This window comes from Chiloscyllium punctatum, chromosome 15 (assembly GCF_047496795.1).
Source record: "Chiloscyllium punctatum isolate Juve2018m chromosome 15, sChiPun1.3, whole genome shotgun sequence".
Lineage (NCBI taxonomy): Eukaryota > Metazoa > Chordata > Chondrichthyes > Orectolobiformes > Hemiscylliidae > Chiloscyllium > Chiloscyllium punctatum.
In genome coordinates, this window is record NC_092753.1 from 69,141,341 (window position 1) to 69,157,206 (window position 15,866).

At 41.2% G+C, this 15,866-nt stretch overlaps 1 protein-coding gene across 1 annotated transcript in view; it reads right to left on the reverse strand.

Moving 5' to 3' along the window:
- The window catches only part of LOC140486361 (NXPE family member 3-like), a 31,760-nt gene extending 19,776 nt beyond the window's left edge, over positions 1-11,984 (reverse strand). Inside the window, exons 1-2 of the mRNA XM_072585393.1 lie at positions 11,844-11,984; positions 1,670-2,457 (exon numbers count right to left, since the gene is read on the reverse strand). Coding sequence (XP_072441494.1) covers positions 1,670-2,457; positions 11,844-11,984 — 929 coding nt within the window. The remainder of the gene's footprint in view (positions 1-1,669; positions 2,458-11,843) is intronic.
- Positions 11,985-15,866: the final 3,882 nt, after the last annotated feature.

The following is a 15,866-nucleotide window of genomic DNA, read 5'->3' on the forward strand; positions in this document are numbered from 1 at the left end:
GGGTTGTTCATTGTCACCAATCCTCCTTTATCAAAGCTGAGTCTCAGGCCTGTCTAGTTATTATTGATGGAGGATAAACCACTGGTGAGACTTAACAGAAGGGGTATTTTATTCTATAACAAGATAGTTTATTGCATGATAGCAATAAGATAATTTCCATTAAGTTCATACACATACTTACTAAGGACTACCCAGAACTGCTCAAACCACATTCATTTCCCGTGGGAACACATGCAGATTTCAATGGCCACAATCCAAAGATTGTGACATCGTCGGATTGGGTGGAGGTCAATGCAATATCAACATTCCCTAAAACTGACACTCCCTTACCACTGATGCTGTTGGACCCAACACCCACCCTCTTCATTGCCACCCCCTGGGGCTTGGCATCCCCTCTCTTTTCGTGGGATCTGACACAATCCACCACAATATCCAGTCCCTGACATCAAGTTCTGTTTGACCACAAGCTTGTACCTCTCCCTCAACTCAGGACCTGGGAAAACCCTGCAAACAGATCCAAATGCACCCTTTTATTACTGGATCCCCCTCCTCCCTGGAACCCATACCCGACACCCAAAGGACTGATAACTCATGCCCCACTCATCCAGACCCAATATCCATCAGCCACCCTACATTACACACTCCAAAGACCCTACCTCCTTTCCAACCCGGCATCCTACCCATCTGGCACCCTACTTACCACGCACCATTGCACTCTTCCCACCTTGACACCCTATTCTCCTTGCACCTGCTCCTCACACATATCTTACATAGTTCCAAGAGCTGCAGAGATCATGCAGACCTATTCCTTAATGCAAAAGAACATTAGGAACTGAGTGGCAAATGAGGAATGGCAAACCTTCCTGATGCCCTTCCTGATGAAGGGCTTATGCCCAAAACATCGATACCCTTGCGCCTCAGATGCTGCCTGACCTGCTGTGCTTTTCCAACACCACACTTTCGACTCTGATCTCCAGCATCTACAATCCACACTTTCTCCTAGTTGATTTTAATGTCACTGTGAAGCCTCTTCCAAGGATGCCTACCCTCGAAGAAGTTATCCTCCTCTTTCCCAAGGATCTTAGTAAGCCCTCTCTCACTGCACCCCTCCCCCAGGTCATCTCCTCTGCCATTCTTGATGAAAGGCTTATGCCGAAACGTCGATTCACCTGCTCCTCAGATGCTGCCTGACCTGCTGCGCTTTTCTAGTACCACACTCTCAATTCCTCAGCAAATCCAGACCATTGTGTGCAGCAACACCATATGGACAGCATGGGATCAAAGGGATGACTCAATAACATAACCCTCACAAGGGTATTTAGAGATGGTCAATAAATATTAGACTTGCCAGCAATGCCCAAATACCATGAACATATCAAGTAAAGATGTGGATCAGTCCAATGAACTCTGCCAAACTACACTTTGGAAACTCTTAGATTTGTCTGAGGATAGTGTATGATAACTTGACTTTCAATTGTTGACAGTGAGCATGCAGGTGAACTTTCTTAATTTGATAACAGCTCCAAAACTTTGCACCTAAAAGGATATAAATACTGTATCCCAAAGTGAAGGTTACTTTCAAATGTTGAGAAGTCTGGTTCTGTGCTTCTTTATTAGAATCTGAGTCAGAAAGAAGAATGAGAAAACAAAAATACTTCAAGTGACATACCTTTGGAAATAGCGCTTCTCTTCTCCCGTTAAGAGATTCTTTTCAAATCCTGCTAAGCCACGTTTGATACGAGCAGAGCAGGAAAAATTCTTTGGTTTGTAACAGAACCAGGGCTCCCCAGTCTTGGGATCAGTAAAGTTACAGAGTGGTTTAGATTGAGGCAAATAAAGATTACATTGAGTGGTCTGTAAGATATTCCCCTTCTTGAAGGTACTTTGAAAATAAACTCTTGAGATTCGTTCCTCACGTAGCCTTTTGAGTATTTGGATCCCTTCACTGGAATGAACCAATGAAATAGAGACTTGAACTTTCCCTGGCCAAGATAAAGTAAAATTGATATAGTAAAATCCATTTTGGTTATCTATAACTGTTCCTGCTGAACCAGCTTTTAAAGCTGGGGTGTGGATCCGAGCTTGGAAATAGTCACCCCCATATCGCTTTGGGTGACCTTCAAAATCTCTCATCTGCAGCATCACTTGTAGCTGATCCCCCACATAGAAAGTCTTTGCAGAATTTAAAATTACAAAGTGAACGTGTGCTGGGTCACTGCTTTTCTGAAAGGGCACCGCAGAGTTGGGGGGTTTAGGCCATTCGATCATTTTCATAAGGGACATTCCCTCTGACCTTTCTTCAGGGGTGAAGCTGTGAATCTGGTATCCACATTGTATCAGCCTGTCTGTCCAATGGAGATTCCTTGTCTCCATTTTCTGCATCATGGTGTGGTTAAACTTTGGAACTGGATATCTTCTCCATTCGAACACAGATCCAGGAATTGCAGTTTTATCGTACTATGAAGAAGAAAACCATTTTTCATGAATAACAGAGAATTCTTCAGAATTGCAGCATGTTAATCAAAGGGTTACATACTTCAATGAGGTAGTGAGCATTAATTCATTAATATGCTGCATGTTCAGCTCAAGAGGAAACAGGTCATCAGACAGTCTAACCCTTAATTCCCTGACAGCGCAGTGATCTTCTCCTGAAAGTGACCAGGCCCAGAAAGTTCCCAGTTTAATTCCCAGTCTGTGCAGAGTTGATTTCCGCACTGATTTTTGAGGTAAAAATGCACAATCAGTTTGTGTTCCCAAACGTCACACTGTGCAATGCCACCTGTTGGAAGAGCATAGGATGAGGCATAGGAACAGACCTGCGCTTCAGTTTAAGACCCTGATTCAGGTCAGGTGACTTGTAAGTGAAGGTACTAGGTCTATCTGTAGAACTGTATCTCATAACATTATGTCATAATCTCAAAAGACTTTTCATAAATCCAGTTTTCAATTGATGAGCACCCTGAACAATGTGTCAGTCTGTCATTTTCAATAAACACCAAGGGCTTATCCACCAATGAACAATAGCAGCTTGTCCATGTCATGAACAAAAGACAGACAAGCAAACTGTTGACTTGTGAACTCCAGTCAGTTGGTATAAAATCAGTTTTTGATACTGATGCATGTCTGCTTCACTGTTTACATTGTATGAAAGAAAACAACAGAAGCAACCTCAATGATAGGTTTAAAAGGAAAGGTAGAGAAGGAAGGAAAAGAGGAGACGGAGCAGTGTTGTTTAAGGAGTGCATTACAGTGTGGGAGAAAGAGAATGTCTCATACAGATCAAATTGCCTCAAGGAAAGGAATAAAAAGTGTATAATTGTTTTGCTCAATATAATCTTTAGCCAGTCAACTCATAGAAAGGATGGGCAAGAACAAATTTTTATTTATCTTTTGTAGGACGTCCATGTTGCTGGCTGGGACAGCATTTATTGCCTGTCCTTAATTGTCCTTAGTTATGTGGGGGCATATATTGGAAGGGATGTGTAAAAGAAGCAAGTATGATCTGAGAAAAAACTTTCTCACACAGTGAGTAGTTAGGATATAGAATGCACTATCTGGAAATGTGGTGAAGGCAGATTCAATTGATGCATTCAAGTGGTCATTGGATGGTTATTTGGATAGAAATAGTGTTCAAATGTATGGGAAATAATCGGATATTTGCACATTGTAATGATGTCAGAAAGTGTGGCACTGGAAAAGCACAGTAGATCAGGCAGCGTTTGAGGAGCAGGAGAATCAATGTTTCGAGCATAAGCCCTTCATCACGCACAGTGGTTAGCACTGCTGCCTCACAGCGCCAGAGACCCGGGTTCAATTCCCACCTCAGGCGACTGACTGTGTGGAATTTGCACATTCTCTCCGTGTCTGGGTGGGTTTCCTCCGGGTGCTCCGGTTTCCTCCCACAGTCCAAAAATGTGTAGGTTAGGTGAATTGATCATGCTAAATTGCCCGTAGTGTTAGGTGAAGGGGTAAATGTAGGGGAATGAGTCTGAGTGGATTGCGCTTCGGCGAGTCGGTGTGGACTTGTTGGGTCGAAGGGCCTGTTTCCACACTCTAAGTAATCTAATCTAATCTAATCATGAATGTGGGGGCGGGTGCCCAAGGGGGCTGAGAGATAAATGGGAGGGGGTTGGGGCTGGGGGGACAATAGTAGGAATGTGTTAGGTAGATGAGGGTGGGGGGTGATGGTGATAGGTCGGAGTGGAGGGTGGAGTTGATAAGTGGGAAGGAGCATGGACAGGTAGGACAGTTCAAGAGGGCAGTGCCAAATTGGAGGTTTGGATCTGGGATAAGGTAGAGAGAGGGGAGATAAGGAAATGATGATATCAACATTGATTCCATGTGGTTGGAGGGTCCCAAAGTAGAAGATGAGGTGTTCTTCCTCCAGTCATTGGGTGGCTCGGATTTGGTGGTGGAGGAGGCCCAGGGCTTACATGGACTATTTTCTAAATGGGGAGAAAATTCAGAAGTCTAAAATACAAAGAGTCTTGGGAATTCTGTCCAGGATTCCCTCAAGGTAAACTTGCTCATTAAGTCAGTATTTAGGAAGGCAAATTTAATGATGGGATTTATTTTGAGAGGACTTGAATATAAATACCGGGATGTACTTCTGTGATTATGCTGCTCCTTTAACAAGGTTATCTTGTCCTTGGTTTCTTTTCAAGAGCTTGCAAAGATACAGGTTCCAAAATGTCTTGGGTTGATCTATTTGAAGAAGCTTTTGCAATGAAAAGGGAGTGGCCAGTTCTCCAAGCTCACCTTTGCTCTGGTTTGGTTTGGTCTGGTTTTCGTAGTCTGTCTGTTTAGGGCTGCTAGTCAGTGGTGAAGCTGCTGGACCCAAAGAAGCAGGTCCCTGCTGATCCTCCCTCTTTCTGACATCTCTCTTGCAAGAATCTGTATTGAATTTTTCCTCTTTTTGCTAAGGGGTGTTCCTGCGGATTGTTACAAGTATTTGGAACAGCATCATTAATTGGAATAATCTGATGGATTTCAGATAGGTTATTCTCTATTCTGTTCTCTTTTATTTGTGTTTCATTCGGTAATCTTGCAAATAAATTCTGTTTTGTTTAAAACTAAGTGGTTGGCCCAGCTGCACCACTCCTGGAATATCTGCATTACACCTGCTTAAAGCAACGAGCAAAGTTAGGGTCCAGGCTACTTTCTTGAAATGTTTGAGTGGGTCTGGCCTGGTCCATACAGATTGGGGAGTCTTTGCGGGATTTGTTCTTTGTTCCAAATTGGGATTAAGGTTGTTGGACTCAAAAGCTGCAAGTGATAGGTGTTAGTGTCTGTTGTTCTGGGTGTTGATTTTGGTTGGTTTAAATAGTGCTTGGGATAGCAATGGCTCTTTCAGTCACCAGGAGTTTTCTGGGGATGAAAGAATGACTTTGGAGGTTTTGCAAAAGGAGATTAAGGACAAGCTGCTGGAATTAGCAGACAAGCTGGAGTCGGAGCTGTCTCCTTCCGTGAGGAAAGGACAGATAATTACAGCAATAGCTCAGCATTTAAATTTGCTGGAAACACCATCAGAATCTTCAGAGATGGATAAAGTTCAACTGAAAATGAAGCAGCTTGGGTTAGAGGCAACAGAGACCAGGAAAGAGAAATGAAAGGGTTTGAATTATGATTAAAAGCAGAGGAAAGAGAGAGAGAGAAAAGGAAAAAGAGAGGGAATTTGAACTTCAGAAATTGGCACTTAGACAGGAAAGTCAGCTTAAAAGGATGGAGAGGAAGGCTGAAGGTAAGCTTAGTGAGGAAGAGAGTGAGGATGAACAAACCCATGGTAGCCAAAGGCCTGGTGGGGATCTGTTTCAATAGATTCAAGCATTGCCTAAATTTGATGAGAAGAATGTGGAAGCCTTATGCATCTCATTTGAAAAGGTGGCTAAACAAATGCAGTGGCCAGTGACCATGTGGGTTTTATTGATCCAAACATAACTTGTAGATGGAGCTAGTGAGATATTCATATCACTATCAAAGGAGGTATCTAGGGCATATGAGGAGGTGAAGAAAGCCATCTTAAGTGCATATGAGCCTGTGCCAGAAGCCTACAGACATTTCAGAAATCTAAGGAGGGATCCTGGTCAAACCTACATTGACTTTGAAAGGATCAAATAAAGTCATTTAAGGACATTAAAAATAAGGATAAGGGCATTAAAAATAGAGCAAATCTATGACACTCTTAGAGAGACGATTATTTTGGAGGAGTTCAAAATTTAGTTTCTGAAGTATTGAGAACTCATGTGGAAGAGCAGAGAGTTAAAACAGCAAGATTAGCAGCTGAAATGGGTGATGATTATGAGTTGGTCCATAAGTCAAAGTTTGGCTTCCAAAATCAATTTTAATCTATGAGAGAAATTGGGGAAAAGAGAAATCCTCACATGAAAAAGGAAAGGTAGATCTTGGTGAAGGTCATAAGGATAATTTACAACAGGGTAAAAAGGAAACCCTTGAAGGGGAAAGAGAAGTTAAAGAGCTCCAGTGTTTTCACTGCAATAAAGTAGGCCATATGAAATCGTAGTGTTGGTGGGTTAGGAAAAGACAAAAAGCCAGTGAATTTTATTGAAGTGGTAATGGAAAGCACAGTAGAGGCAGGAAAGCTGCACCAGAATGTACAATCTGGTGGGAGCTTGGTTAAGGAGTGCCAGATCTGCAAAGGTAAAGTTTATTCACATAGGTCAGGAGCAGCAGGAAAAGAGGTTACAACATTAAGAGCTACAGGATCCTCTCAATCTTTGATGTTGAAAAACAAGGAGATATGTACCTCTGAATGACTGTTGCCAGAAAAGGTACTAGTAACAGCATTCACAGTGAGACAAGAAGTGCTCAATTATGTAGAGTGAGGTTAGAATGTCCAGAGAAGAGTGGAGAAGTCATGGTAGCAAAACTGGACAAACTCTCAGCTCCAGGAATACAATTTGTCCTTGCTAATGATATAGCTGGTTCACAGGTAGGAGTGCTGCCTACTGTGTTTGATAAGCCAGTGGAAACTCAGGCAACTGAACTATTAAAAGATGCATACCCCGGCATTCTTCCAGACTGTGTGGTAACGAGGTCACGAAGTCATCAGTTGAAACAGGAGAGATCAAAGAGTACAGATAAGAAAGTTGATGTGGAATTAGCAGAGACCCTATTTTATCAAATGATTGACATAAACCAGGAGCAGATAGATGACAAAGCAGAAATCTTTAGCTCAGATAAATTAACTGAGTTACAGGAGAAAGATGAAAAGTTACAATGATTCTTTCAAAAGACATGCATGGAAAAAGAATCCAAATATATACCTAAATGCTACTATCTTAAAGATGATGTCTTAATGCGGAAATAGAGACCATTACATATTCAGGCAGAATAGAAATGGGCAGATGTTCATAAGTCGTATTGCCAATGAAATAATGAAATATAGAATAGTGATGTTGCAAGTGGTGCATGAATTACCAGTATGGGGTCATTTAGGGGTAAGAAAGACTAAAACTAAAATATGAAAACATTTTTATTTGTCTGGACTGTTCAAGGATATATTTGAATTTTGCCATACATGTCGTATATGTCAGGTAATTGGAAACACACAGGCAGTGATAAAATCTGCATCTTTAATGTTTATTCCAGCATTTGCGGAACCTTTTACAAGTGTCTTAATTAATTGCATCGGATTCTTAACCAAAAACAAAAAGTGGAAATCAGTATTTGGTAACCTTAATGGATGTGACCACTAGATTTCCAGAGGATGTCCCATTATGCAATAGCTAAAGGGATTATAGAGGATTTACTCAAATTTTTCACTAGATACAGACTGCACACATAGATACAATCAGATCAAGGGTCAAATGTTACATCAAATCAATTGCATACCATCCAGAGTCACAGGCAGCACTAGACAGGTGGCATCAGACATTAAAGACCATGTTGAGGGCTTATCGTCAAGCCTATCCAGGTGACTCGGATAACGGAATTCTATTTGTACTGATTGCCATCAGTGATGCACCAAATGAAGTGACCAAATTCAGTCCATTTGAATTAGAGTTTTGAGCATGAAATGAGAGGACCATTAAAGGTGATCAAGTAGAAATTAGTAAGTCAGAACTCAGAGACCACATATTTGGACTATGGGTATTGGTTTAGCTCAGTTGGCTGGATTGTTGGTTTACAGAGCAGTGTGAGGCCAACAGCGTGGGTTCAATTCCCATCAGTGATTTGAGGTTACCACAAAGGACTCTCCTTCTCAACCTCTTCTCTCGCCTGGGGACAGATGGCCCTCATGTTACGTCACCACCAGTCACTTCTGTCAACTAATAGAGCAGCCCAGATGGTTTGGTAAGACTACAAGGACACAATATGTATGACATTTTCAGGAACAATTAAATAGATCAGGGAGATAGCTAGATAGCATTTAAAGGTATCACAGGATACAATGAACCAGAAAGCGTACAAGAAATCAAAAACTCACAATTTTGCTATCGGAGATAACATGTTATTGTTACTTCCAAAGATAGGTAACCTTTTAAAAGCAAGGTTTAGTGGACCTTATCAAGTTGAAAGGAAATTGAGTGAGGTGAACAATTTGATCAGGATTCCAGACAGAAAGATGTCTCACAGAGTGTGTCATGTGAATATGCTCAAAAAGTATTTTGCTAGGGAAGGAAAGCCAGAGGAGACTGTGTTATTGGTTACAACACAGAGGGAAGAAAAAAGTTTAGAAGATTCTGAATTGGACATTCCTCAAATGAAATTGGACAATGAGGAAGTTGTCAAAAATTGTGATAATTTATTGAGTTACCTTCCAGAAAAAAATCGAAATGACCTGAAAGAGTTATTACTATCACATGGGGAGATATGTGGAAATAAGCTGGGAAGTACTAACCTAATTATGCATGATCTAGATATAGGAGATACTGTTCTGATTAAGCAATATCCGTATAGGCATGGCCCTCTGAATTTAGCACAGGTTCAGAAGGAGATTGAATGCATGCTCCAAGATGACATAATCAAAGTGAGTTACAGTGACTAGAGCTCATCCATAGTAGTGGCGCCAAAACCAGATGGTACCCAATGGTTATGTGTGGTCTATCACAAAGTTAATGCAGTTACAAAGATTAATGCACACCCACTTCCAAGTTTGGAAGACTGTGTTGAAAAGGTGGGACAAGCAACATATTTCTATGTTGGACTTGCTCAGAGGGTACTGGCAGGTACCTTTGTCCGAAAGAGTGAAGAAAATTTTGGATTTTGTGACGCCGAAAGGACTGTATCAGTTTAAAGTCATGCCGTTTGGTATGAAAAATGCACCAGCCACATTTCAGAACCTAACCAATGAGGTCATTTCTGGATTACCCAACTGTGTACTTTATATTGATGACCTGGTGATTTTTGCTCACAGGTGGAAGGAATATTTACAACATTTATCAGAATTGTTTGATCAACTTCAGGAGGCAGACTTGGTGATAAACTGAGCTAAAAGTGAATTTGCTAAAGCGCAAGTCACCTTCCTGGGCCTTGTTATTGGACACTGACAAATAGCCCCACAGAACGTGAAAACAAAGTGATGGGGCTGGGGGGGGGGGGGGGGGGGGGGGGGTGTGTGTGGAGGGGGTGAGGTTTCTACACCATTGACAGAAAGAGCAGTACTTTGATTCCTGCAATTGAGCGGATTTTATTTAAAATTCATGCCAAATTTTACCAGTATGGCTGCTCCACTCACTAAGTTGTTAAAGAAAGGCAAGAAGTTGCAGTGGACAGCAGACTGTCAGAAGGCATTTGACTTCTTGTGTTAACCACTGCCCCAGTATTAGCCACACCTAATTATGCAAAACCATTCAAGGTGGGCTGTTGATGCAAATGATGTGGGTGTCAGTGCTGTGTTCTGACAGGAAGATGACGAGAAGATAGAAAGACCTATCAGGTATTCCTCCAGGGAATTGAACATTGATCAGCAGAAATATTCGACAGTTGAGCTTGGTGTTGGTGTTACAATATTTAAATGTTCATGTTACCAGTAACGTATCTGAGACAATCATATGCACTGATCGTAATCCTTAAGGTGGCAAAAACATTACATCAAAGAGGTAAATGTATTCAATTTACCTATACTAAAGAACATATGAAAACACTGGCAAAAATAAAGAAACACAAGCATCTCAAGCATCAGCAACTGGATATTTTTTAGGTAGGGGTAATTCGTAAGTGTTTAACAGTATTCCCGTCACTTTACCGGGTTGTTCATGAAAAAAAAAGGCCCAGAAAGTAAACAGATGCGCGAGGTGGTGCTTTTATCTTTCTATCATGATGCTGAGTTCCCGGAAACTGACAAATGCTCTTGCAATCGTCGAAGCTGTTCTGGACCTTGTTTAATATTGGGATTACATAAACTGTATTTATATGATGATGAGGGTTTCGTCCTTTTCAGTTAAATTGTAATTTGCAGAATGCAAAGATTAGTTTGTTTAAAAGCAGACTCATTAAAATTATAGATTTGAATAAATTCTCTAGTAGAGCACAGCGTTAGATCAGTATGGCTTCCCTTGTTTAAGATAAAATTTAATTATCCCAATAACCAATTATCCAAACAAAATAGTGCCTGCCCATCTCATTCAGATAATCGAGATTCCTCTGTATTACGTGCAGTTTTGGGCCCCATATCTCAGAAAGGATTTTCTGGCCCTGGAGCAGGTTCAGTGGAGGTTCACGAGAATGTTCCTAGGAATGAAAAACTTAATGTATGAGGAATGTTTGTGGACACTGGGACTATACTCAATGGAGTTTAGAAGGATGAGGAAGCATCTAATTGAAACTTGCAAAATACCAGATCCCTATGCTGCAGCCTATGTATCAGGGTTACTTAAAAACTGTCAGAGAAATTCTATCCTAAATTACTCGATTGTTTCTTTCAGATTCAACAGGGTGATGATTAAACAAGTACTCGTGCACTTCTCAATTTCAGCTCCATCAATATTCAGTCTAAGCTTCTGCACACTATGATGGACTGGCCTGTTTGCCTGGAAGGTTAAAAATGATCTCCCTCTGAAGTCCTGTTTTCTAAACTCATGCATGACCGATGTTCCGGGGAAACCATAGAAAATGGTTCTAAGACTCCCTGAAGCCTGCTTGAAATGAAGAATCATCACTTAAATGGACTGGAACGAGCTTGGACAAATTGTTCAAGTTCATCAAACTGCATCTTGAGTCATAAGGTCATAACAGTGAGGCTTCATTCGGAGGCTTACTAATGATTTTACCTAGAATGGTGATGAAACATCTGAAAACGAACCTTGCAACTCAGCGAGTAAACCTACATCCAGTGAGATAGAAAGGTAGCAGAGAAGGAAAGAAAAAGAAGCAAATCCTGAACTCTGGATCCCAATATCTCATTAGATATCCTGCCCCATGTGACCATAGATCTGTGGTCAAGAATTAGCCAGATTAGTCATGTGAAGATCCAAACTAGAAGCTTGTGACTCTGAGTACCTTGAGTATCGAAATAGCTAATGACATTAACCTGAAATATGGGCGGGAGGTGGGGAAGCAATGGGAGGGGTGGAGAGTAAAACATAAAATGTCCCTGTCAGATCAATGTCAGGCATTTCCCAGCAGGCCATCATGAGAGAATGGCCAGAGGTCTGGAACATTCTCACTATGCAGGGAGAAAATGTACCCCCATAGGACTGAAACATGGAGAAACCTCAGTCCTTGATTCAAGAAGCAGAATGTGAAATAATTAAAATGGGTTTTGGCAATTGAAATGCCTGGGCCTGAATGACAAACTATTCCATTTTTAAAGGCTGTTACTTTGAACCTTGGTGAATGTGATCAGTTTCCTCTCGACATATTGATGATACCATTCTACATACCATTATGCTATACAAATTCAGAATCAGGAGCAGTAGAGCTGTCAATACCAGCAATGCGAAGTAGGAGGGACGTATGGAGAAGGGAAGAATAGATTTTCTTGTACTTTGTCCATCCATATTGAAAGACCACACTGCACTCATGTTTGTAAGTCTGCAACAAAAAAGTAAATAAATTTAATGTCACTTTATGACTAAATTTGCTGCTTTTCATTGAAGAATCCTGAGGGAGTTTAATTTCACAAAATGCCCCAGAAAGGAAAGCCATGCTGGAGAACTGGAGACTGTGAAATGAGGCACCAAAACGGAGGCAGGGACAAGGGAGATAATTACAGATGAGTCACTATTATTTCAGCTTTCACCAAAAATCAAACCATAATCACAGAGAAACCCAAACTCTCGGGGCCAGTAAACACTGATTACAGGGAAGTAAATGGAGAGAAAAGACAATGTGACAGGTGCAAAGATCAAAAGGAAGAATGAGGAGGGAATGAGGTGCAGAGACATTGGAGAACTGTGGGTCTTACCAGTGAGAGTGTGAGGACGGTTCATTCTGGCTGATTATTGGGTTTTGTCGATAGCTTAGGATCCAGCCAAATGAAGATCATGAGAAACTTACATTGGATATGGTCATTGCCTGGCAAATGTTTTTCATTAATGTTATTTACTAATTTTCAGCCCAAGCCTGGATGTTGCCCAGTTCTCATTGAATGTTTACACGAGCTGTTTCAATGGCTGAGGAGTCATGAAGGTCGAATTTGAAAGCTGAGTACAGGATTAAGGATAGGATTCTTGGCAGTGTGGAAGAACAGAGGGATCTTGGAGTGCAGGTACATAGATCCCTTAAAATGGCCACCCAAGTGGACAGGGTTGTTAAGGAAGCATATGGTGTTTTGGCTTTCATTAACAGGGGGATTGAGTTTAAGAGTCGTGAGATCATGTTGCAGCTCTATAAAACTTTGGTTAGACCGCACTTGGAATACTGCATCCAGTTCTGGTCGCCCTATTATAGGAAAGATGTGAATGCTTTGGAGAGGGTTCAGATGAGGTTTACCAGGATGCTGCCTGGACTGGAGGGCTTATCTTATGAGGAGAGGTTGACTGAGCTCGGACTTTTTTCATTGGAGAAAAGGCGGAGGAGAGGGGACCTAATTGAGGTATACAAGATAATGAGAGGCATAGATAGAGTCGATAGCCAGTCGATAGCCAGAGACTATTTCCCAGGGCAGAAATGACTAACACGAGGATCAGTGGTCGGCACAACATCATGGGCTGAAGGGCCTGTTCTGTGCTCTACTGTTCTATGTTCTATGTTCTATGAATGGTGCAATCAGGACTAACATCCCCACTTCTGACCTTGGATGGAGAGAAAGTCATTGATATTGGTTCGGCCTAACATACTACCCTGAGGTACGCATGCAGTGATAGTCTTGGATTGAGATGATTGACCTTTGCCAAACAGAACCAGTTTCTAAAGATAAAGATTACATTGACTTTTGATGCCTCTTTTGATGGGCTGATTTAAAAAGTACAAGCTCCAAAAAAGAGCCCTGTGAGACTCCACTCATCACATCGCATCAAAGACCCATTTCTGCACACTCTTTGTTGGCTGCTAGCTGGCCAGCCAATCTTTTATCTACCCACATGCTATGAGTTTTTATTTTTTTGCAATAACCTTTAATGTTCCAAGATCTGGAATTCAAATTTTAGTGCTCAAATCACTTCCTGTAATTGATTATGAAAGCCACATGAAATTTCCACAACTCTCCCCATAGTACAGGATGTATCTACTAAAGCTGAGTTGCTCTTATTGTCATAAACCTACATTTCGACCAGTTAAACTGGTAGTAAGAAAGAAGGAAGTAAAAGTTCTCACTATTCAATGTCTCTGACTGTCTATTCCAGTGTTCTGACTTTGCCTTCCCCTCTAGGTACCATATACTGCCTGTCTTGGAATCTTCTCAATGATTTTTGTGCAGTTTTAGTCTCTTACATAAGATGTAAATGCATTCTGGTGTTCAGAGACAGTTCAGAGGGTCACTGTACCTGAAATATTAACTCTGATTTCTCTCTGGGGATGCTACCAGAACTGCTGAGGTTTTCCAGCAGTTTCTCTTTTTTACACATTTTGACAGACTAGACTTGTTTCCTCTGGGAAAGTATTTGGGTGAGTGAAGGATGATTTGATGGAGATTTATGACATCCTGAAAGAGCTTGAAAAGATGAATGTTGAAAAGATCTTTCTTAAAACAAGGGAGCACATCTTAAAATTTCAGGACAGAGATGAGAATGTTTTTCTCTCAGAGTATTAGGTTTTTGGAATTTCCTGCCCCAGAAGGCAGTGGAGGCAGAGTCATTGAGTATTTTTAAGATAGAAGTACTTAAATTCTCATTAGACAAAGGACTCAAAGTTTATCAAGGCTAGATTGAAATGTGGAATTCGAAACACTGTAATGTTACTATGGCTTACAGAGGTTTATTTTGTCCTGGTTTTTCTTTGAAGACAGATTTTGAGCTGTAGTCATAGAACATAGAACATAGAAGAATACAGCGCAGTACAGGCCCTTCGGCCCTCGATGTTGCGCCGATCAAAGCCCACCTAACCTACACTAACCCACTATCCTCCATATACCTATCCAATGCCCGCTTAAATACCCATAAAGAGGGAGAGTCCACCACTGCTACTGGCAGGGCATTCCATGAACTTACGACTCGCTGAGTGAAGAACCTACCCCTAACATCAGTCCTATATCTACCACCCCTTAATTTAAAGCTAGTCGTAGAGCTTTCTCTTCAAAGCCAATAAAGTAAACAGCTTGTGAGGTCTTGGGTATTTTTTTAAAATGTAGGAACAGTACAAGCAGCCTGGCTGGGTGGACTCAGGCTCCCAGAGAACCAGAGTTTTAGTATAGCTTTCAGTAGTTTTTTTTAGGGATTTGAAGATGGCCATGGAAGCACTCTCTCGCTCCCTTTTCAGTGCAAAGCTTGTATTCTCTCTCTGCTGACAGAATCCATGTGAGACAATCTGTTTTACTGACTTTGCCTTTGCGTTTATGGGATGTTACTATATTGGAACTGTTGTTATTTCATAGTAAAATAATCTATTATTCTATTAAGTTTTCCTATAGAGTTAAAGTTATATCAATTCTTCTTTCTTTTATTTATATTTTAACTATAGAGTAAGAATAAGGTGTGTACTGCTTAAAGCCTAGCTGCCTGATGAAGGAGCAGTGCACGGAAGGTTTGTACTTCCAGATAAACCTGTTGGTTTATAACCTGGTGTGATTTTTAAATTTAGCCACCCCAGTCCAACACTGGCACCTCCACATCTGTGTAACCAATCGAATTACATCTGGAACACAGCACCTTACACTTGACTATAAAGAAGATAAAAGTTAGGATCCTGGCTATCTTCTTGGGGATATATTTGAAGAGGGTTTGGTCTGGTCCATAATAACACAAACAGATCATCTGTGATCTTATTGAATGGTGAAGCAGGCACAAGCAGCCAAATGGTCTTCTTCTGTTCCTATTTAGTATTTCTGCATGTTCATATATTTAGATCTGAATAAATGACATTGGATACAGAAACTTAAATATGGACAGCACAGTGGTTAGCACTGCTGCCTCACAGCACCAGAGACCTGGGTTCATTTCCTGCCTCAGTGTGGAATTTGCACATTCTCCCCGTGTCTGTGTGGGTTTCCTCTGGGTGCTCTGGTTTCCTCCCACAGTCCAAAAATGTGCAGGTTAGGTGAATTGGCCATGCTAAATTGCCCAAAGTGTTAGGTGAAGGGGTAAATGTAGGGGAATGGGTATGGGTGGGTTGCGGGTCGGTGTGGACTTGTTGGGCTGAAGGGCCTGTTTCCACATTGTATCTAATCTAATCTTAAATTTATATTGTGCCTTGAAGATGCTTCACAAGACCGTTTGAAAACCTCATGGCTATAGTGGGGAGAATGTGACAGACCAGTCACAGTTGAGTGCGATAGTTGAGTTCTGATAAATGAATGTATTTATGAATGT